Here is a 23,461-nt window from a genome sequence, read left to right as displayed (position 1 = left end):
AATCGTCTCAAATTACATTTTTTTAACCATTTAAAGAATTGATCAGCGATAAAATTAGACAATAGAACGGTATTTTCGGAATTCCGGTGATCTCGCTGCTGATCTCCAATATTTTTTTAAAACTTGGAAATTCCATCGTAATTAAATTATTGAAGGAGTTTTTGCGGTACCTTTGTGAATTTATAAAGTTAGATTTAAAATGCAAATTTACATGAAATATGAAAAGTCAAAAGACTGCAATTATATTATGGAACATTGAAACTAAGAAAGACTTTATAGACATTTTTAGGCCTACAAGTTTTTTTTTAAATCTAAAACCACTAGTGCGATCGCAAAATAGGTCTAGTGAATTATTTTGCGCTGTTTTTTTTGCCTGGTTTTTCAACCGACCCTTTGATAGTATATCCAGTAGTATGGATAATCCGGAATGCCATTGGTGTTAGAAGGAACATGCTCCGGACCACGTTTTCATTTAAATATCATAAATATTATTTTTACATCAAAAGATAAATATAGGATGCCTTATTAGCTTTTCTAAAGCAATTACTTAGCAGGGCACAGCAGGTCCATTAAATGTGTGCAATAGCCTCTAATAGGATCAAGAAAAAATTAAATGTGGTTCGTATTTCATTCTTTATTTTCCAATTTACAAGCTTTGGTGTAACCCAAGGGTAAAGCTTGGTAATCCTGACTCAACAAAAATAGGAGTTATTCGCAAATATCAACGCATATTGAATTTTCACCCCATGGGGCAGTCATCTAGTAGGAATCCACCCTTGAGGTTTGCAATGCTTTAGAGCCAGTTTGTTAAAAAAAATAAGGCCAAAAAATGTTAAATATAATATTTAAGAAACATAATTTTTTCCATGGAATAGCCTTGTTTATATTACATTTTTTAATCACATTTAATGTTATAAGACAAGATAAAAAATGATATTCTAAAATTATTTTATAGAAAACAAACGATTTAATAAATGTGTACTGAAAACATAACTGCTAATTAAGAATAAACCCAGAGAAGGCTATACTTAATTTAGTAGGCGTGACGTTATGGGTAATAGACAAATAATGAACAAAAAGTACATATGACGTACTTAAACCTACACAATTTTTACTTCCGCTAAGTTTACAGAATTTATGGAAAATACGCAAATATGAAGCGCAGACGGACGGTGAACTTATCCTATCGAAAAACCTTCAGATCGTGAAAATAAGAATAATTCAAGATCATCAAGACCGGATACATTGGTGGGGACCAGATACTTAAGTATATATAAATAATATATTTATTGATTTGAAAGCGCTAGTTTTTAAAAATCTCTGAAAAAATCGTGCTGTTAGTGTGTTAGTTTTTGGTTGTTCCGAGATGTTAATGAAAATTTTGGTTTGTGCTGTGGTTATTGGGGAAGTGTGCTCTCTTCCACTATCTGATGCATCTTCCGATGAAAGTAAGTACATTGAAGCATTTTTGTATTTAACGGTCAATCTTTAACTAAAATCATGGTTTTTAATAAAAAATATACTTACAATTTTAATCAAATTCAAATTAAGTTTGTTTATGTATAAAGGTAGTATGGTTTACAAGATCGCAGGAATTGTTAATAAGTTTTAAGTAAGGCATAAAGTGTTTGATTGAAGAAAAATGAATATGCCAAGGATTTTCTTAGATGTCGATGAGTAAAGCAGGAGTGAACGACTCAGGTGTCTAAGAGATGAAAGGTGCTTTTTGGAATTTGAGGTTGAACGAGCAGCTCTTACTAGAGGAACGATTCGGGGTGGAATCAGCCTAGGTAGTAGAACTCCTTGGGTGTTTATCCAAGTCCAATTATATGCCCAAAGATAAACTAACGAAGTTTTAGAGCCATTTGATTTAACAACACCGTTTACATTCCAGTTCCTTCCAACTTGTTTGTTCTCCCATCAAAAACATCTAGGATATGATGAATAGAAGGGTAGAAATGCTTGCGAACTCCTCAATGAGGGTACAATAGCGGCGTGATTTTCTACAGTTAGCCTAGGATGCCATACCTCAGGATTCCTTTAATGTTGGATTACATTAAGATAGGCCTGGTCCCATACTTTAAGTTTCAATTCCTCCAAGATGTCATGGTCATTATTCTCCCATAGCCCGCGTCTTTTCTCATCGAAGATGTGTGGAAAATGATGTATAGAAGCCCTCCAATAAACAACAGCTTCCGCAACTTTCTGGGTTGACATACTTTAGGATTCGCTAGATCATCTCATTGGGAACATGCGTACGCGAACTGCAGAATGTGCAAACTTATCTGTTTAAATGAGGCGGCAATACATCTAATAGTTTGTTACTGTTTACCACATAAATAATCCATGATATCCGCCGTAAAACAAAAAAGAGGCCACCTATCCGAATTTTCGTAAAAAGTCGTTTTTCGTTTTCATTTTAGTCAAGATCTCTCTAGTAAACAAATGTGATAACTGTGAAGTTTATTGTTTCAATGACAATAAAATTACTTCTTGCGCCATGTTTTGTCATTCTTCCACGAGAAATTCCTTGACATATTGCAGGACTCTTAAAGGGTGATGATCCACCAAACGCTTCTCAACTAACCCAAATATGTTCGGTGGAATTTAAATGGAAAACTCTCACCAATCCATAACTTGATTTTTCTGACAAGTGGCGATTACGATCATTTTGGCTACGCCTTACATTACCATATTATAAATTCCGGCATTCTTCCAGTGAATGGGACAATATATATGTGGTTTACGAAATTTATTTATGTTCATTGGCTATTTTAAGATATCCTTTTCCTAATAATTAAGATCTCCAAAAGACTGGCTTTCTTGAACTACGTAATCCAAAAAGCTCTCATGTCATCCGTCTTCAGACTGAAAAGTTATTAATTATGCTCCAAATGAAATCTGTACTCATTAGTTAACATGGGATTTCTGCATTGTTTTTTAAATCAATTGTGCTTGTTTTTGCAAAAACTCATTTGACACCATTGAATACAATCTCCTAATAAGCTGCGAGATACCTTTTTAATGATATCTAATTAATAGTATACACGAAATATTTATGGTAAATTTTTCAATAAATCAACTGACCCAACAACGCAGATCGGAAGATATTTTTGGAAAAAGCTGAATATTTTGTTTTGGAACTGATGTAACAAAATATCGTGTGATTGTTATGCAAAGTAGATTTTTTTTTTGTTTATTTGTTGGTTAATTGATAAACTATTAATGCAAAATAATTTTTTAGGTTTTGACGTATTTAAACACCTCTTTATGTTGATGCCTCTATTTTATTTAAATTTATTTTATTTACCTACAGACCTTTCTTTTAGCTTAAGAGATGTGATGGAGAATGCGGTTTTTCTTTACAAAAATATTGGTAATATTTCATCTATATAAGGCTAATTCAATATAATAAATACAAAAGTTTTAAAAAATCCACTACAATGTTAATGTTTCAAAATAGTTTGGAATGCTTTCGATATATAATATTTTGATAACAGTTACATATCAGTATCATTAAAATTTAAGATTCGCCCAATTTGTCCCATAATAATTAAGTTTCCTAATTCTTATATTTTTGTTTATTTTAGTACACTCGCGACAGGCTCGTCACCTTTTGAAGAAGCATAAAGGACTTCTCGGAGGCATCTTACTAGGCGGGCATGGGTATGACGGTGGCAATGGAGGAGGGTATGGTGGAGGATATGGGGGAGGTTACGGTGGAGGATATGGTGGAGGATATGGAGGAGGTCATGGAGGAGGCTACGCTCCCCCACCACCACCTCCCCCACCAGTACACCACTATGGAGGCGGATTCGGTGGTGGTGGCGCTCAAGCACAAGCGCAAGCACAAGCTCAAGGTAAAATGTACATACTTTTAGACCTAAGGCAATTCATTTTTTAGTTCGTTACAGGTTTATTTCCTGAGAAACCTAAAGTACATCGAGTAATATCTCGTTTACTATACTCAAACTTTTTTTAAAAGAATTCTAATCTATATGTTATAAATACAAAATTTTATTAAGAATGCATAAAATATAACCAAATAGAATATAATTGAACTGTTGTTTATGGAAAATGTACATTTTTTTAGCTCAAGCTGGTGGAGGTGGCTATGGTGGTTCCGGAGCGCAGGCGCAATCACAGGCTCAGTCGCAATCAGCCTCTTTTGGTTTTGGACCATTTTCAGCCACAATATCTCAGTCACAGGCACAAGCTAGTGCCAATGCAGGTGGGAGAGGCGGAAATGCTTTATAGTAAGTATATTCGTACTATTGATACGAAATTCGATAACTTTTTCGATAGATCCGATTTTTCAAAAAATATACCTTCAAAGTTACATCAGAAAAGTGATATTTAGTACTGATATTTATTTTTAATAAATTAGAAATATTATACTTATCTGAATACATATTTAATATCCATTCAGATGACTTTGGGGACCAACATCAAATTATTTATGCATTTTGGAAATAGTAGCTTCATTTGCATTTTGACAAATTTAATCACAAATTCACCCCTTCACGGATATCAGATCTTAACATAGAACATGAAATAATATTCCAAAAAATTTTAAACTTGCTGAATATTATGAATATCTGCTTATATTGTAACAAGTACGGATTTTCAGAGAGAGGAGATCTTTCGGTTTTCATAATAAATGAACGTCATTCATAATATTGAACAGAATCAAACGCATAATCAGAAATCTCTTTTCTGATTTCGATTAATAACAAACATTTTGGAAAATAGTCTCTTTTCTGGTGTAAAACCAGCGAGACACATGTACCATCAGAAAAAGTCTGTGGTCAAAGTACACCCTACCGTACACTTTTCATAATAGCTCTATTTTTTATCACCGGGTATATTGATAGAAAAGTAACATAAAGAAGGCGTAAGATACTGAGATAAAATATATGGTTAATGGATTAACACACTGATTTGTAACATCCTGTGTACTTGTACACAGTAGATTTTAAGCCCGTGTATTACAATAATAGAGGATTATAATTATTATTTTTTTTATTTTCAGTTATTAAACTATAAAGCTCGCCCCAAACATCAAAGAGAAGCAGTGCTTTACTGAGGGATGATATTTTTTATGAAGAAGTATGGTGATATTTTTGTACTGTAATTTTTAATTTTTTTCAAATAATTTATTTTTAAATATAACGTTAAAACAGTAACTGCTATGTTAATTATATTTGTCATAAAAATGTTAAAATTTAGGTAACTAATTTGACAGAGCTAGTACTAGAAGTGAAGCAAAATAAAAAGAGACTAACAAAAAGAGTTAATATTACATGGTAAACCTTACCATAAGATCTTACCTATCCGTAGCTTAAAAATCGCAGAATTTACCACTATATAATTGGGGACCAAAGCATGAAACAAAAATCTAGTTACTCCTTCAAACCTGGTTAGTAGGTAAAATAGTATCAAATACATACTAGTAATACTAGTAGTGGTAGGGACAGCTGTGTCAAACGAGTAAACCTGAAAGTCTCTTTTCGCCATCACTAGATCGAGGTGACCGGGGGTACTCCTCTGGCCCCTTTCAGTTCTAAGAAAAGAAAGCAGACGATCCCAGCTAAGGTTACCCAATTCCTACTTTGTTAAAGATAGGGATCCCAAAATGTATCCCCTCAGCCTAGCTTACCTTCCACACCTCTCTTATAAGGTGGTAAGACGCTTCTTCCATCGCGCAATGAGCTTTGCACCACTCCCGATAGATGCAGGTGCCGGTTGCGTCTCCAGTGACCTGTGATGACTGTAATCAGATTAGATTAAGAGAATCAGATTTAGAGGGTTACAAATTAATCCTTGGCTCGCCTGCACTTGATTCCTTGCCAAGTTCGCATACTTTTATTTCATGTCCATTTGTCTAGGACGCGCGAAAATTACCTTTTTCTAATTTCATAGAAGGGTTCAAACCCGTCGGTTGAAGAGCTTATCCAAGTCTTGAGAACTCATAAGTCTTTTAGTTCCGCTCAGTAGACTGCAATATATCGGGAGCCTTAGCATATTCGAACTATAATTACCTTCTGCTTAGCTCGTCCAGCATTTTGGTTCTCTACTCTGGTTCTTGGCACTTGGATGGTCTTTAAGGCTGCTTGGCTCTGAATGTATATAATTATTTCCTTTTTAGAGCCCTTCTTTACTTCATTCCTTGTTGGTGCTTTTGGATGCCTCCGCTTTGAAGATCCCAGCGGAAGAAATTTACCGCATCGATTTCGCTAGCTCTTCGTGGTCAAGCGCGAGCCATGGTGGAGTCGTCTTTGTGCCAGATTTGTAACCCCTCTTGACGCTGGGTTTATATATCTCTAACTTGACAAATGTTGGCCACCTACACAACTTGTCTGAATTACAGTTTTTATCGGCGGATGAAGGAGAATAGGCCTTTGCTAAGTTTAGCGTAACTACTTATATAGGAAAGAAGGCAAATACGAAATAGCATTTTTGTTATATATAATTTTTTACTTATAGTAAAAATAAAATGAAGCGAAACTATTTCCTCTATCAGAAACTACATTCCTACAAAACATTAACTAATCATCGTAATCATTTGGTTTTAAGTAACACGACATATTTTCTAAGTTCCAGATGTCAAGTTTTACATCTTGGTTTAAATCTTCAAATTCAGATCAGAAGAAACTTTTGACTGTTTACTTTTAGTCTCTAATTTCTTCTGTTTCTGAGAATTTTTTCTTGCTTTTCAAGCTTTCTTTCTTGAAGACAAGTTTCTTTTAACGTTATTAAACTTATTTTCTTTTTTTGATTAGTTTAAAGTAGTCAGAGATCTTGCTGTTTTGTATCCTGTTTTTTTTCGGAACTGGGGATTTTTAAAGAATGTGACCGTTCTACGTCAACTCCCGAAGCGGAGTGGACAGTAGCATTGTCTTCGGTAGCTCCGTAATAAAAATCTCTATTTGCACCAACTCCTGAAAAAACGTTGGTGCTAAATGCCATTGCGAACCGGAATAACCAAAAATATATGCTTTGAAATTTTCATAGAAACCATATTTCTGTTATTAAGAATCGAATTCTATGCAGCATGGATGGAATACGAAGTCACTCCACCGTATTCCATCGAATACGAAGTCATTCGTCATCGTATTCCATCCATATGGAGATTTCGTATCCATATAAATACCCAAGAAAATGTCAACAAGTGCGTTCACAGTAGATATTCCAAGACTACCCTCAGTTGGTGAGTTTTTTGTTACTAATTCCATTCCATATTAAGATTGATTTACCAGGAACTTCAACGTGTTCAATAGTAGGCAAATTGTTTTACAAGATGTTTAGACGTTTTTCTGCTTTATTTTTTGATACTAGAATATTTGTCATCTGCGTACGGAATGGAATTACCACGTTTCTGTTTACATCCACCTAAGTCTTTTTAAAGTAGACATACTTCTTTACTTGGAAAACTAAAAAAATTTATAGTTTTAAAATTTGAGGGAATTTAAGGACAAAAATTATACCGATAAAACCGACAATTCAAATATATAGCTAAATGCATGACTTGTACGGAACTTGTAAGATACTTCTTATGTAGAACCCAGAACGATCACCCGTTTAGTAACAAGCTTAAAGAAACGTTTTTTTACACTTTCATCATCGCACCTGCATCTAAAGTAGATGCATAGACTAGACAAAATAATATCTGTTGGTTTTGTAATAGGGCATTAAAAAGATTTGCAAGTTATAATAAAATAAAACAATCTGTAATTCTTTTTATTATTATTATTATTACATTCTAGTTATAATTCTATTTGAATTGAAATGAAAGCAAACAATCTAACAACCTAATCTTAAAAACGTACTATTGCACAAAAATTTATTGCCTACCAGTCGTATACAAGATTAAGGCGAAACTTTCAGAATATTGAGCAATGGTACCTTTTGTACCGAAAAAAGTAAAACAAGATTTACTTACACACATCTAATCTATTTATATTGCTTTTAATTTCGATTATAATATTGCTTAAAGTACTATCCATTTCCTACAGTAATTGGAATGTTTTCGGAAGTTTTCGCAACATGATTACATCACGAATACTAAATACAAATTTTATTTTTACGTTTTATATTTGGGATATAATGCTTATTTTCGTTAAGTTAGTTTAATTGAGGCGTTGTACAAAAATAATTAATTAGTCGCTATTAATGAAAAACAATAATGTAATTGAAAAATATAAAAAAAATAAAATAAAAATAGCTAGGATATCCGTTCAGAAGCTGTAATTTTTTCGTAGCTATATATTTGCATATAAACAGGTTATGTAATATTTGAAAATTATCTAATAAAAGTTATTTTAAAATATTTATTGTATTACTAAAACGTCAGAATCTATGTATTAAATAAATAATTTAAAATGTTTTTTTCATTTCAGACTTCTAACAAGAAATTTATATATGCACGTTTTTTCCTTTAAATGGATCGGAGATTTTATAAATATTTGCCCACATGTGTAATAGATGTAAATAAAATGTATATACCAGCATTCAGACAAAATATTATTTCATATTAAAGTATATGATTAAAAATTTATCGTTATATTTATTTGCAACAAATAAAAAACTTTTTCTAAATGTTTTTAATAAACCGACAGGAAAAAATATTTGGCGTCGATCATGTCACTAGAGGGCATTAGTAGAATTATTATCTTTAATCCAAGTTAGATCCGGATAAACTTTTTTTGCAGAGCATATTTTAAAGAATTTAGATAATCTACTACATTCATTAAAAATATCAAGTCTGGAACCATAATACGAGACGCGAGTATCAAATAAGACCTAAACATCGGAAGTTTATTTCTTTGAAAATTAAGGTTGGTCTTCTAAATTTACCACAGAGCGTTTGTGAAGTGAAGTGTGAAGTCTGAAAAGTGTTACCTTATATTTTTTCCCAGCCGATACATTTAGTATGCACAAATTAACAAATTTCCTGAATCAAAACTGAAATGGACTATTTGTTTTACCGATTTACCTAATTGCACTGACTAAATATCTTTTTTTTTTATTCATTATTTGTCACTGGCCGACAGATTAATATTTTTCCTTGAGCGTGTTAATGCACGACCCTTATATTATCTATCGTATAATAGGAGCTTTTCGTCTTGTAATGTAATATACAACCAAACATGAAAGTGTAAGATGTTGCTTGCTAGATATTTTTAAGAAAATAAAATTGAAAAGCCAATAACCAAGCAATTTCAATGACATGTTCTGAATAACAAATCAGACGTTTAAATTATTGATATATGAATAAGACGGACTGATGTATTCAAGAGGTTATAACTTAGTAAAAATATACTAAATAGCTAAAATATAAATAAATATGAAAATCCTACTTTTCTCACCAATTAGGAACTAAAATGCAAGAGCTTTAATAATGACCAAAACTGCTCAAAGATTATATCAAGTCATTATTAATGACTTGACTAAAACATTGTCATCTTTGACCAAAACACAGTGTAAAAAATATATAGCTCAAATTATAGAATAACAGCTTAACATAAATTATCATAAACTAGGTCGTCATTTTTTATGTAAAAATGTAAATGCAGTTCTCCAAATAGTATTTTTCTTTAAATATGCCTAAGAAAAATGATAAATAAATAATATTATAATTTCAAATAAAACACTTAATCACTTAAAGATCCAAACTTTAACAAAGTTTGTTCCACAAAGTTTCTTCATTTCAGAAAATCTTCAAGTGAATTACTAAATTGTAAATGGCCCTTTAAAAGAACAGCCTATAAATAAAAATACACTTTTGCTCCAAGATACATTAAACTTTTTAAACGCATAATCAGTGAGTTATGTGAAACATACTTGGACGGCAACTGAAAAATATCGACGCTTACATAACCTGCAATATCTGACTTGCTTCAAAAGCTGTACCAGGCAGCAGAATCACAGGACTGGACACATGTCCAGCTTCAACACACACCATATTCGGATATTCATCATCACCAAAATCTGGCATGTCCTTTGCGTGGTCCAGCCAGGGGTTCCAAATAACAGTGTCTGGAAAATTATACTTTTGGATACGCATTTTTCTTCCAGACACTACATTGGTTATGATGTGCTCCTGAGGAGTATTTTGATAAATTCTGTCTGTCCAATCATTAATGGTAACTACATCTCTGGCCTCTTGATAGATTGTAGCGTCCCTCGTCTTGTCAATAAAAGTACATCCTTGCAATCCAGTGATTTGGCACCTTCTCACGTCAGGAACTTTAAAGTACGTGTGCAGAAGCATATTAAAGCTGAAGGTCAAGTCTTTACTGGGATTGTAAACAGCAATGTTAAAATGTAGTTCTTTTTCCCTCAAAATCAGTCTGTAAGTAAGGCGAAATCTACAAGAGTAAAAATAAAGAATTATTACTATAAACAATAAGCTAGCCAAGCCTAATACGTTTTTATTATGAACTTTAACTTCTACAATAAAACTGGAAATAATAATCCGGCTACGAGTACGATATTTGTTTAAATTGCTCTAGCAGCTATTACTTACTAATCTTAGGTCACTAAAACTAGTGAGATAAATTATTTAATTTTTGTTGTTGTTAATTTTAAAGTTAAACTTACGGATAATTCCACATGGACCTAGAAAACTCAGAGTCCATGAGTGAAAAAACTGCTTCTACATCCCCAGTTGGTAGCTTTTCGGGTGCTTTTTCAAGATGCCATTGAATAATCCTAGCAAAACCATGCTGAGGTCCAAACGACCAGGCACCAAATTGAGCTGCAAAAAAGTTTTTTTTTAATACACAAAATGTTACTATATATATTAGTCCAGGGTTAAACAGGTATCATTTATAAATAAAAATAGATAGCAGATACTAAAAATAGCCGAAGTTTTGTCTCCAGGACTTCTTGGAATTGTCTTCAGAAAAGACTAGTTTAGAGCATAATCCAAAACCATTTATTTGTATTAATTTAAGTAGAGATTTGATTTTTTTAAATGTTGCAATCTCTTGCGGGTTTTATAAAATGTCCGTATCAAACGTTTCATTAAAAATAAATGTAATAGGACTTAACAATCTTGAGATAATTTAAAGTTGTAACCCTTTGAAGACTTTGATAAACCTAATTTCAAATATAAATATTATGTAATTTTTTCACATATACAGGGTGCCTCCGATTAAGTCGGCACTATTGGTATCTTTGTTAATATTTAAGATACAGGGTCGGTTAAATTAGCAAACTAGTAGGATTTTTTCTGTTAATTAAAATGGTGAAAACAGAAAAAAAATTGAACGACGCGTTTTCGAGAAAAGAAGAAGAAGAGTACCGCCAGAGATTCCAGACTTGTAACTTGCCAAACCGTAGATACTTTTTAATTCTCTACAGAAAATTTAGAAGTAACAAAAACCTGTTTAAAAGAACTAGAAGAAGGAACGAATTTATAGTAAGCGAGGATGTTGAAATGTCTATTTTGGCATATTTTGAAGCTCATATGGAAAATTCAACTATAGAGATTTAGCAAGAGCTTACGGTGTGAGCTTTGTAACAATTTGGCGGGTCTTAAGGAAACACAAATTTGTGCCATATAAGTATCGACCAGTACAAACATTGTTGCCTGGCGATAACGAAAGAAGACTTGCTTTTTGCAAGTGGTTACGTAATGCATATGAAGCTAGTGATAATATTTTAAACCGTATAATTTGGAGCGACGAAGCTAATTTTTCAAACAAAGGTATGCTTAACCGTAAAAATGTACACTATTGGTCCCAAGAAAATCTTTTCCTTATTGATCCCAGAAATCCTCAAAATCAATTTAGTATAAACGTTTGGTGCGGCTTAATAGGAAGCCAAGTAATAGGACCTGTGTTTTATGATGGCACTGTGACTGGAAGGAGATATGTTGATCTCATATTATCTGGAACGCTGGAAGATTATTTGGATAATGTTAACTTGGAGAGACGGCAACAAATCTATTTTCAACAGGATGGAGCACCTCCCCATCAACTAAATGATGTAAGAATATTATTTAATAGACTGGTTGACGATAAATGGATTGCGACACGTGGCCCGATTCGTTGGCCACCTAGGTCACCAGACCTAACCCCTCTAGATTTTTATTTTTGGGGTTACATAAAAAATGAAGTGTATAAAAAAAATACAGAACTTCAAACACATATTAGGCAAATAATTTGATCAATAGATAGAAGATCAATCTTAAAAGCTACAAGACGTATGCTTAAGTGTGCTCAGAAATTTATTGAACAAGATGGCGATGTTTTTGCTCATTTATTGTAAATTAGTAGTTTTACTTGATGTTATTTATTTCAAAGCCAACTTGCCTAAATTTGACAAAATTATTAATATCGCTATAACTTTGTTATTTTTAGGCTTAGGCTATTAGTGTAAATAAACTTTTTTTATTAAGAAAATTATTATCTTTTGATTTATGTGAAAATATACAGGGGATTCCATTTAACAAAAGTACATTTTTCACATTTTCTCAAAAACGCGATGTTCAATTTTTTTTCTGTTTTCACCTTTTTAATCAACAGAAAAAATCCTACTAGTTTGCTAATTTAATCGACCCTGTATCTTAAATATTAACAAAGATACCAATAGTGCCGACTTAATCGGAGGCACCCTGTATATATCATTACTGATGCATATTAAGATGCGAATATACAAACTTAACATTGAATTACTAATTTTTTGATTTTCTAGTTCAATGCTCAGTTTTATTAACATTTTAATACATCGTTGTAGAGCTTGCAATAACTCTTCTTTAAATCCTCCTAAGATTTTAGATGCTGCTCTCACTTTTTATTTATTTCCTACTATTTCTGTCATATTTTCACAATTTTTATCATTTATTGAACTTGTAGAATCCTATCTTTCAACTTCAAGTGGTATTGTAATATCCCAGCAAAGCTGCTTATTAAATTATTATCTTTAACTAGATGAACCATTGAAATCAAAGTCGGTGTCAAAAATATTCACATTGTAAATCCGGCAATTTAATTATGCCGTTTGATATCTTGTTTAACATCCATATTGGGTTGGGTTAGAATGGTTTTCTCTTTGGTCTCTGAAAGGTTTTTGAGTAGCAAAATTATTATTATCCTAATTATTATTACGAATACCCTTAAATTTATAACAGTTAGAATTCACATGCAAATTTAAGGGTAGACCAAATTGCAATATTATCGATTTTTTTAATTAATCATTATCAAATGTTTAATACTTACGGAATACAAACGGGATACCACCTCTAATAGCTTTTTTACCGTCAAAAACTGCTTGTTTACTGTAATAAGGAAACATATATTAAACAAAGAAAATAACAGTCATTAAGAAAAGAGTTTTATTATACAGGGTAGTGCATCGAAAACGAAACAGAGGCATTTTTTTTTCTTTTTTTTTTGACATAAACCCTGGACCCACGAGAAATATGAAAAAAGTTACACCCGTAACTTGTACCAATTGTAAACTTTTTATCCTTTGATGATAGATACCGCTGTGTTCGAAACATGTCGGGAAACCAGAATTATGTTTAATAAACAAGTAGAGGGAGACTGTTGGAAAGTTTACGTTAACATAATTTAATCAACTGCCCATATATACAGGCTCTTTGCTGGCTAAATTTGTCACATTATGCATTATGTTTCCTCATAGTGAAACAGGATGTTGTCTCCTATTTTTAGTTCAATAGTGATGAACAGTTAAATATGTATATTACCTGACAAAGAGCTGCTCTTGATTGTTGACTCTCCACGATACCACAGTAGCTCCTGAAATGAAAAGACATAAAAAATACAATTAAGGACGAGTTAATGCGTGGTTTCATATAGCACCAAACAGTATAAAAAACATGTGTATAAGCCTAATGAAAAGTGCTTATATATTACAGGTATAAATATGTAAAATGGTCTATCATATATATTCATTTCTTACTTATAACTCAATAACTAGCAACTTGTCTTCCTCAATATAATAGGAAGCTAGTTGGACTTTTATTTATTGATCTCTAAGCCCGACGAATCAACAACTTCGACTACAAAATGATTAGATGATTAAGGGAAAACTAGAATTACCAATTGGTTCATCAGAAGATTAGGATTTCTGGAGCAAAGATCATTGCAATATACTCATAAATATTATACCTAAGCTTACCTTTATTCATTATTTTAGCAAATATATAGGCTTATACAGAGTTAAATTGAGATTACCAAGGAAAAGTTATTTGAACAAAGGTTCAGACAATATATGAAATGAAATGAAATGAAAATGAAATGAAATATATCTTTATTAAGTAGGTACATCTAATATACATAAAAACAAAACTATACTAAATAAGTAACTTAACTAGGTAACAAAAAAAAAACAAACAAACAAAAAATAATAATAAGCACAATTTCACCCTCTTGAAAGAAAAACAAACGAATAAATGAATTTCCACCAACCACATTAGTTTATTGCCCTAATTCGCCAATTTCCAAATTAATTTATATTATTCAAACTAATTTATATTATTCATATAATTCTTTAGAACAGTTTTAAACCGATCAAGAGATTGTGATTCCTTTATTTCTCGAGGAAGACTATTATATTTTTGAAAACCCTTAAAAAACAAAGAATTCATGGTACTTCCAAAATTTGCTATTGGAATAAAAATATCATCACTATTTCTTGTAGGGTAATCATGGAATTTCTATTAAAAGTAATGAACTGTTTGAAATAAGGTGGCGCTAAATTATTTACAATCATATATATAAAAATCATAGAAAGAAAGCAAAACCTTCTCTCAACAGAAAACCAATTTAGATTGTTGAGCATAAAGGATATTGGTGTAAAGCGGTGTGCATTTAATATCACCCTCATGCCCCGATTCTGAAGTTTCTGAAGTCTGTTAGTCTGGTTTATATTAAATAAATACTGCACTGAGGCACAAAAGTCAAAATGTGGTTGAATGATAGTATTATAAACCATTAATTTAGATTGATAAGATAGACTTGTTGATATTCTACTAAAAAAGAACATTTTTTTTGCAATTTTCTTTTCAATGTAATCACAATGAGTTTTAAAGTTAAGCAAATTATCAAGTTGCAGACCCAAATATTTCATACATGTTACAAATTCAATTTGTTCATTGTTAATTAATAATTGAGGACTAATATCCACAATTTTCTGATATTTATACTTAGATGTAAATATTATTGCTTTAGTTTTCGCCACATTTAACTTTAACTTATTAATATTTAAATATAATGATATCTGTGACAATACCCCATTTATTTTATCTACTGCTCTGTTAAGACTTGTATCACTACATGCCAAAAATGTGTCATCAGCAAAAAGGTTTATAAATTCACAATTTACAAAAAGCCCAATATCATTCATATACAATATAAATAGAAAAGGGCCCAAAACACTTACTTGAGGTTATATACAAAGAGAGGAAGATGAAATAATTGTCAATATAGTAATTTTGTTAAGATAGACACTGAACCCCCTAGGGAATTAAAATATCACTAATTTTTAACAGTTTTTTAAGGCTGAACCAGATTCTTATTTTTCTTTTTACCTACATCTCCCTCGCCCTTAGATCTGCTATAAAGAAATAAAAAAGCAAAATCAGATGAACTTAGTGTACTGGTATTTCTTAATCTACCTGATACTGTTGTGTTGGTGTGTCTGTAATTAACAGGCATTCATTTACTTTATGGAAGAGAGGCAAAATCTAGTTCTAGCTATAGAGCAACTGTATTGCTTTAAACCTTCTCAAAAATCATTGAATGCTCTGCTGAATTAATGGAAGTTCAAACCAATTTGCCCCTTGCTGAAACTGAACAATGATAAACTTACTTTATCAGTGTATTAGGTATAATCTAACCATAGCATTCAATTGTGTTGCTCATGGAATACTTCTGTGGTCACTTGGGCTTATGGGTTCAGGAAACATGGTCTCCAATGAAATGAATTGAAATTGTCGAAACAGTGGGCTACCAAGGCAGTTGTGCATATAGGTCTCCTGATGGACCCGACATGCCCCACCGGGGGTTACCAGAGCCCAACGGACTTAGAGAAACCGATAAGGCTCTCTGGTCTGAAGGACTTAAAGTCACTTGGTATAGTCTCCAATGAGTTAGAACATATTTGCAGAATAGGGTGGAGTGTAGCTCTGTAGATTTTTTGTCTGCTAATGCTAATGACCTTCTGACCAAAAATTAATTTGAATGCCATTATGACATTAGCAGAACCTACACTACTCTAACAGAACAGGATTTTTTGAGCGGGAATAAGTGATGACTGGTCTTCTTAACCTAAGACTTTTGACATGCTGCCTTATGTTTTTCTTATTGATGTTTTAACAATTATGGAGTCAGAGGTCAGATTTTTGATGGGTAACAATCAAATGAAAATAAAAATTTTGCTGAATACCTTTAAACTCACTTTGAATGTAGACAAAACCATATATAGTTGTCTCTGTGACACATGTAAATTTTAAGGATCACAATATAAAGGATTAAAAAGCAAGGTAGAGCAAAACTGTAATGGAGAAAGACTGAAAGAGAGAAAATATTACCTAAAACATGACAGATGCTCATGTGGGATCAGTTCATAGCATTAAACATATGTAGTTCAATATCATATGCAGTGATAATGATCAATGATGCTTCAGGCAGATTTACATGTCCACCTTACATAGAAATTAACAACAAATAAAAGATCTGTACTCTGGAATTGTCACATCATGAATCAGCTTGTAGACATTGACTTTTAAAAATTATCTCTATGTTTCTGTAACGATTTTAGCTTCAGTACCTCCAATCAATAATCTATTGGGGCAAATTAAATTCTTAAAAGCTATATATATCTTAGCTCATTATGGTAAAGAAACCATTGTTGAAACCAAACCAAGCGTTGATTTCATGTGACTTCTGACGAAAAAAATATAAAGGATATTAATTGCCAATAAATTTGTCCCTTGTATGACATTCAATGAAAGTCATCCTAACCCACTTATGTCTACCTGCACCTGCTATAATGTGCTCTAGTAAAGGACATCTAAATTAACATAATATAGGAGGAAGATTAAAAAAAAAATATAAGTCAATATCATCAATAGGAAGATTGAAAAGAAAAGATGCAAAATGACTTCCCTTAGGCACTCAACAGTAACAGCAACAAACAAAATATGAAAAATATTTGCTGTTGATGTTAAAAATGCCTTGGAAAAATCAGTGAAACAACAACCTACTGCATTACCATTCTCCAAGGCATCCAATAGAGACCTTTTATATACAATTAGGTTAAAAGTAACAGACAAAACACTGAAACAGCTATGTTGGAGAACAATGACATTTTTTAATAAAAGATATTTGCACAGTGACAAATTAGAGAAATTTGCTGAGGATGTTACACTGTAGATGGATGGAACAGGTCTTGTAAAACAGGTTTGGTAAGACCTCAAAATTTATGGTGTGTGTATTCAAATTCAAAATTTTATTGTCCAACAGGAAAAAAAATCCTAATAATAAGACAATTATTAAAATATTTACAGATAATACAATAAATTCAGTAATGTAATAAATTACAAGGTCAAACTAATTAATAGTACAATATAAAACTAATAGTAGGTAGTACTTTAAATGCTTAAATAACTCACAATTCAATTCTCTCTGAAAGGACAGATTTAGGATTATTCAAAGTCATGCCAAACAGATCAACATCAAACCATATATTGTGATGTCTCAAGTTAAATGGACCACCCTGTATATGGGCTCTTTCTTGGCCAAATTGGTGTCATAAGTGTTTGGATAAAATACATTGGGGTGTCTTGTATGGATTCAGGGAACAACAAAAGTCAAAGCTGATAAGAAATCGGAAGCATCAATTTGATTGTTGCATATTTGAAATAAAAGCACTACACTCCCACAAACAGCAAATTGATAGATGTGCATTAAACCATAAAAACAATAACTACTGACTCAATCCCCTTGCAGGGTATACACCATCCATTCTAAACCTAACATATTTGTAGCCTGTTAATATGCACTGCATAATTACGAAACCATAATAAAGATGCATACAGTAGGCATTATTTTAGTAGAGTTAAACAAAATTGTTCTGCATGAACTATTTGAAAATAGTTCTGTTGATCTTATACTGAAGCCTATGGTCTTTAAAGAAGATCTTCTGCTAGTATCTATATGAGTATTTATTTATTTTTTTTTAACGGGAAGTCCCCATCCTAACAAAATTACAAAATAAATTATATCCTAACTCTAAATGTATATAATTATTCTGCCATCAACAAATATATTAATAAGGTATAAAATGAACTTAATCTGAGTATTAAATATCGATATTTTCTATACATCAACAATATATCTATAGAAATGTATATTAATATGTAACAGCCCCAGATATACAAATAAGACAAAACTTCCAGAAAAATGTAAGCACAAACTAACCTTGGCCAAAAAAAATGAATACAACAATATATAGTTTTTCCCAATTGAGTAAAAAAATGTAAAACAACTAAAAACATACCCTTAAGAAAAATAATCAAAATAAAAAAGGTAAAAGCAATGAAATTTATTTGATACTTATCACATAGTACTCAACAAGCAAACTCACTCAGGCACCTTTTGAGTTTTGAATCCACTAAGTCAAAAGTCTGATTAAATCTATGTCCCAACATATGGAGTCAATTAATTGGAGAAAATTTACCATAATTTGTGTGGTGACATTCAACCAGAAAAGGGGATGTCTCTCTAAGGAATCTGGTATTGCACCTAAAGTTTATCCGCGATAAAAATGCAGGACAATCAATAGCATTATTAATCAACTTGTGAAGAAATATCATATAACACCTGGTTTGATAGTCCTCAAGAGAAGTCATATTTAGCCTTGACTTAAGTTGCAATAAAGACTCATCTCATACACTTAATCGCCAGGCACAAGTCCTGAGAAATTTATTTTGGACCTTATCAAGACTGTAAATATGGTTAGCATAATAATGGAACCAGATTATGGAAGAATAAGACATGACACTATGAATAAGTGCAAGATATAAAATTCTGAAGGCAGCTACTGAAAAGTCTCAAGTATTTCTAATTATAAAACTAAGAGTATGAAGGGCTTTACTAGACAAACTATCTATATGGGGTATGAAAGTCAGGGAACTGTCAAACAACACCCCCAAATCTTTAATTAGTGATACTTTTGAAAGTATATTACCATTTATGTGGTAGTCAAATGGGACAATTTTTCTAGATTTAGTAAAAGAAATGATAAAACACTTATTAAGATGCAAGCCATTAGAGACAGACCAATTATATAGAGAATCTATGTCTGATTGTATCATCATGCAATCAAAGAAGTTTAAAATATGTAAAAATAGCTTCAGATCATCTGCAAATAATTGGAATTGGCAAAATTTCATAATACTAAAAATATCGTTAATAAATAAATTAAAGAGAAGAGGCCTCAAATGTGATCCCTGAGGCACCCCTGACATGACCTATTAAAGGTTCTTTACCAATACAGACCCCCAAGTCACGAACAGAGTCACAACAGTGTAGTATCATTAACTATGTAACAAAAGCCAATCTTGTCTTTGAGCAAACAAAATGACATCTTACATTACTAAAGGTTAAAGTGTCAGTCTGTTAACTTCACAACATTTATAAACCCTATCAAGATCTGCGTTCAGCTGCAGTCCTAATGATTCTTAAGCACTTCACTTGTATCTGCAATTAATCATTCTTTCAATAATGGCCAATTTCCCAATTAAAGTCTTAAAGTAGCCAGACTCATGCCTTTGTTTAAGGGGGGAGCTTCAGAATCACCCTCTTCTTACAGACCAATAGCACTGCTTTCCACCCTCTCAAAAATCATCGAGAAATTGGTTAAAAAAGCGACTTATGTCATATTTAGCTGAAAAGCAAATTATAAGATAGGAGCAATTTGGGTTTCAAAGTGCCAAGGAAACATCAGATGCAATCTTTTCATTCTGTCCTTATTTTTGAGCTTGAACAGTGGTGATATTTCTGCAGCAGTGTTGTGGGGGTCAGTTTGTCAGTTTGTGGGAGCAGCTTGTGACTCATGGTGTTCCTCAGGGTTCAGTTCTTGGGCCACTTCTATTCCTCATTTATATTAATGACATGGCCAATCTTAGGATCTCAGGTAAATTCATTCAGTTTGCGGATGATTCAACAATTTTATAGCATGACATGAGTGCGATAAATCTAAATACCACAGTTAACAGAGATATTGTTGAAATCAAGAAATGGTGTGATTCCAACAAACTGTGTTTAACTATTTCAAAAACTAGTGTTATGAATTTTAAATGCAATTTAAATAATGTGTTTTTGGAGAATCACATTCTAAGCAACTTAGACGAAAATAAATTTTTAGGTTTTAGATTTGAGTGCCATATCACGCAATTGTGTAGAAAAATATCAGCAAAATGTTATGCTCTTAAAGTGGTCACAGGAGAGGTTGACTTTGACATGGCAAGAAATGTTTATTTTTCTTTAATTGAGTCCCATTTAAGGTATGGTTTGTGTTTCTGGGGGCATGCACACATTACTTACTTAATAGTGTTTTTGTTTTGCAAAAGAGAGCGATCCGATGTCTGTGTAATGTGAGTATGAGAGAGTCTTCTTGCAAACAGCTATTTATCACTCATAAAATCCTAACCCTTTCTGCCTTATAGAATCTGTTTGCCTCATTCATAAGAAATTTAGAAATGTGAACACAACTAATAGGCATGAATATAGCAGTCGACGAGCTAATGATGTGCTCTTGCCTATGCCTACAAGTTCACTGATCAAAAGAACTTTTATATTTGATGGGAAAAAACTCTTTAATCATCTTCCTCCAGATTTGAAAGGTATAGGTAGCTGGAAACTTTTTAGAAAACATGTTAAAAAACTCTTAGTTGCAAAGGGCTATTATGAAATAACTGAATTTTTGTCGGATAGATTTTAGTCATTTTTACCTTTTTCTTGCAGGACTTTAGGTATATTTTTTACACCAATTTATTTCTGTGATTAATTTTTTTTTTTTTACAGTTTTACATTTAATAAAATTGTATATTTCGGGAGTGAATAATATCTGTTTGTGTTATACATATTGATACTCTTGACATTACATTAGCTTTGTATGTTTTGGTTCAGAGTCTTGAAGGAGTATTTCTGAAGAATGGGGATGTTGTTGGTTTTACCGGTATAGGTAAACCATATTCATGGAAGCAGAATGCCTTTAGGATGATGGACCATAGCATGCTAAATAACCTTTTTACATGTTTGTGTATATGTTTTTCTTTTTTACAGCTTTGTCAACAAATTTACTTTTATGACAATAAAGCATATATTGATTGATTAAGATGAAAAACATTTGTGTCTTTGGCAAACAGTAGAAACTTATTGCCAATACTTGTGGAAATGTCATTGAAAAAAAATCAAAAACTGAAATGAAATAAGATTGCTCTCCTGGGGAGCGGACATCTCTTAAGCCACTGTATGTAGATGATCTGAACTCATTCAATTTCATAAATTGCAGTCTATATTAACTCTACTAGATGTTTATGAAAGGCGCTTTAATAAAGTATTTTGAAAAGAACTCCATGTAATTGTTTCAAATAATTTCCATGTGTAAGGTTTGTGTTTCTTTAGATCTGAAAGATTATGAGATAGTTAGATTAACTGCTTTCAACATCTTCAGTATATCAAATAATTCTAAACCTTAGTGGCTTCATTTTGGTAAATTGTTAGAAGAATTTTCCAGTTTCCACTTTACCAAAGTTAAGATCTTCTTTATTATGACATTTAACCATTTGTGGATGGATCTCTTAAAGCCTTTACATTATTATGTTAAGTTTTAACTTTTCGCTGTAATCTATAGTAAATTGTGCTGTTTTCCTACTAAATTGCTGCTTTTGGCCACCAGGATTCTTCTGTCCTTGTTTGAAAGAAACAGGAATACCTATATTAGATTAAGATGATCTAATGACAATCACTGATTAATTAAAGGAATATTAATTAGGAACATAATATCTGAAATGCTAGACAATATAAGTTTATTATATTTATATTATCAAGACAAATCTGGAATGGCTGTTTTGACCACAACTTTTACCTTAAATAAAAAATGTAACATTTTCTGTTATTGATGAAAAGATGGATAATAAGTGTAAATAAATATCTCTGAAATATTTAGTTCAACATTGAGATTGGGTTATGTTAGGTGTGTTTATTTTTATCTCTTTTTTTCACATAGCTTAAAGAGCAAGAAGAGTAGTGGGTTGGTATGGCGGTAAAAACAAATCGGACTTACCATGTAGATTGATTGTGCAAGTGGTGTTGTTTCCCCGATCTAGAGCAACGACGCTGGTCGCCGCCATAACTGCCAATTTTAGAGAACGCGGGAGAAATAGATTAAGTAAATAAGTAGTTGCTCAAAAAAGTATTTTGCCTTTAATTATCGCCGCCAAACGGCACTCTTCGAAATATGAAAACAAAGTTTCAAGAGCTTACTTGCGCAAAAACGGAAAGGTGTAAGGTCCCTCTGTCGGTAAAATAGCGAAAAAAATCTAGTCAACTATTAAGTAAGGATCACAGTTGATCACACGTACACAAACGGATATATTAAAATAAAGTGGCTAAGTTTAAGTGCGGTTTCGTCGATAACTTCGCCCAAGAAAATCTATAGTCATCGGCACAACGCTCCCTATTCGCAGATCTAGATATGCATCAAAACGAACCCGACTAGTTTTTCTATATTAACAAAAAACACCATCGCTTACCATGATAAATGACCCAGAGATCAGCCGACTGCGTTACAATTATGTTGCTCCATCTTCTTGTAACCGTTGCAATTAAAATGATGGCTGCAAACAATTTAGAGTAAACTGTGGGAAAGAAGAAACCTGTAAATTTCGGAGTTGCTAAATTGCCAAAACTATGAAGGGCCAGATACACAGAGCGCGATAAGTCGGGCCGAGCAACGATCGAGGATCGCGATGGAAAAATATCATGTCATTTTGTATTTGACAGCATAGCATTTAATCCTATTGGGATGACACTTAATACTTAAATACTTAATTAAAACATTAGTGGCTTATCTTTTAGATCTTATACAGGGTGTTAAGTATGTACAATAAATTTAACAGACTATTCTCTGAGTAATTTTAATGCGGGCTTTACACGTGTAAAGTAGCTAAAGCAGGTTACTAAATCAAGCAGCTAAATTTAGCTACTTGCAGCATGTAAACCACTGGATTTAGTACTTGCGCAAGTAGGCCATTTAGTTAACTATTTAGTAAAGTAAATAGAACACCTCTCTATTTACTTGCGCAAGTAAGCTCCCCCACTCTTTTTTTACAGCAACTAAATTCCAAATAAACACGTGTAGACAGACTAGTTTAGCGAAGTGTATTAGGTCGACCTGTTCGTAGGAGTTTACTGGGATT

At 32.3% G+C, this 23,461-nt stretch overlaps 2 protein-coding genes across 2 annotated transcripts; one reads left to right on the top strand and one right to left on the bottom strand.

The window, feature by feature from the left end:
* Positions 1-1,154: 1,154 nt before the first annotated feature.
* On the top strand, positions 1,155-5,186 carry LOC126748351 (uncharacterized). The gene is made up of 4 exons (XM_050457516.1): positions 1,155-1,448; positions 3,591-3,860; positions 4,094-4,256; positions 5,033-5,186. The coding sequence occupies exons 2-4, from the start codon at positions 3,663-3,665 to the stop codon at positions 5,044-5,046; spliced, it is 375 nt and encodes a 124-aa protein (XP_050313473.1). The 5' UTR covers positions 1,155-1,448; positions 3,591-3,662; the 3' UTR covers positions 5,047-5,186.
* Positions 5,187-7,734: 2,548 nt separating this feature from the next.
* Positions 7,735-22,739, bottom strand: LOC126748348 (uncharacterized). Its single transcript, XM_050457513.1, has 5 exons — positions 22,327-22,739; positions 13,718-13,769; positions 13,227-13,285; positions 10,603-10,759; positions 7,735-10,370 (listed from the first exon to the last, which is right to left on the bottom strand). The coding sequence occupies exons 1-5, from the start codon at positions 22,391-22,393 to the stop codon at positions 9,872-9,874; spliced, it is 834 nt and encodes a 277-aa protein (XP_050313470.1). The 5' UTR covers positions 22,394-22,739; the 3' UTR covers positions 7,735-9,871.
* Positions 22,740-23,461: the final 722 nt, after the last annotated feature.

Source organism: Anthonomus grandis, chromosome 22 (assembly GCF_022605725.1).
Source record: "Anthonomus grandis grandis chromosome 22, icAntGran1.3, whole genome shotgun sequence".
NCBI lineage: Eukaryota > Metazoa > Arthropoda > Insecta > Coleoptera > Curculionidae > Anthonomus > Anthonomus grandis.
This window is presented reverse-complemented; position numbering and strand designations above follow the sequence as displayed.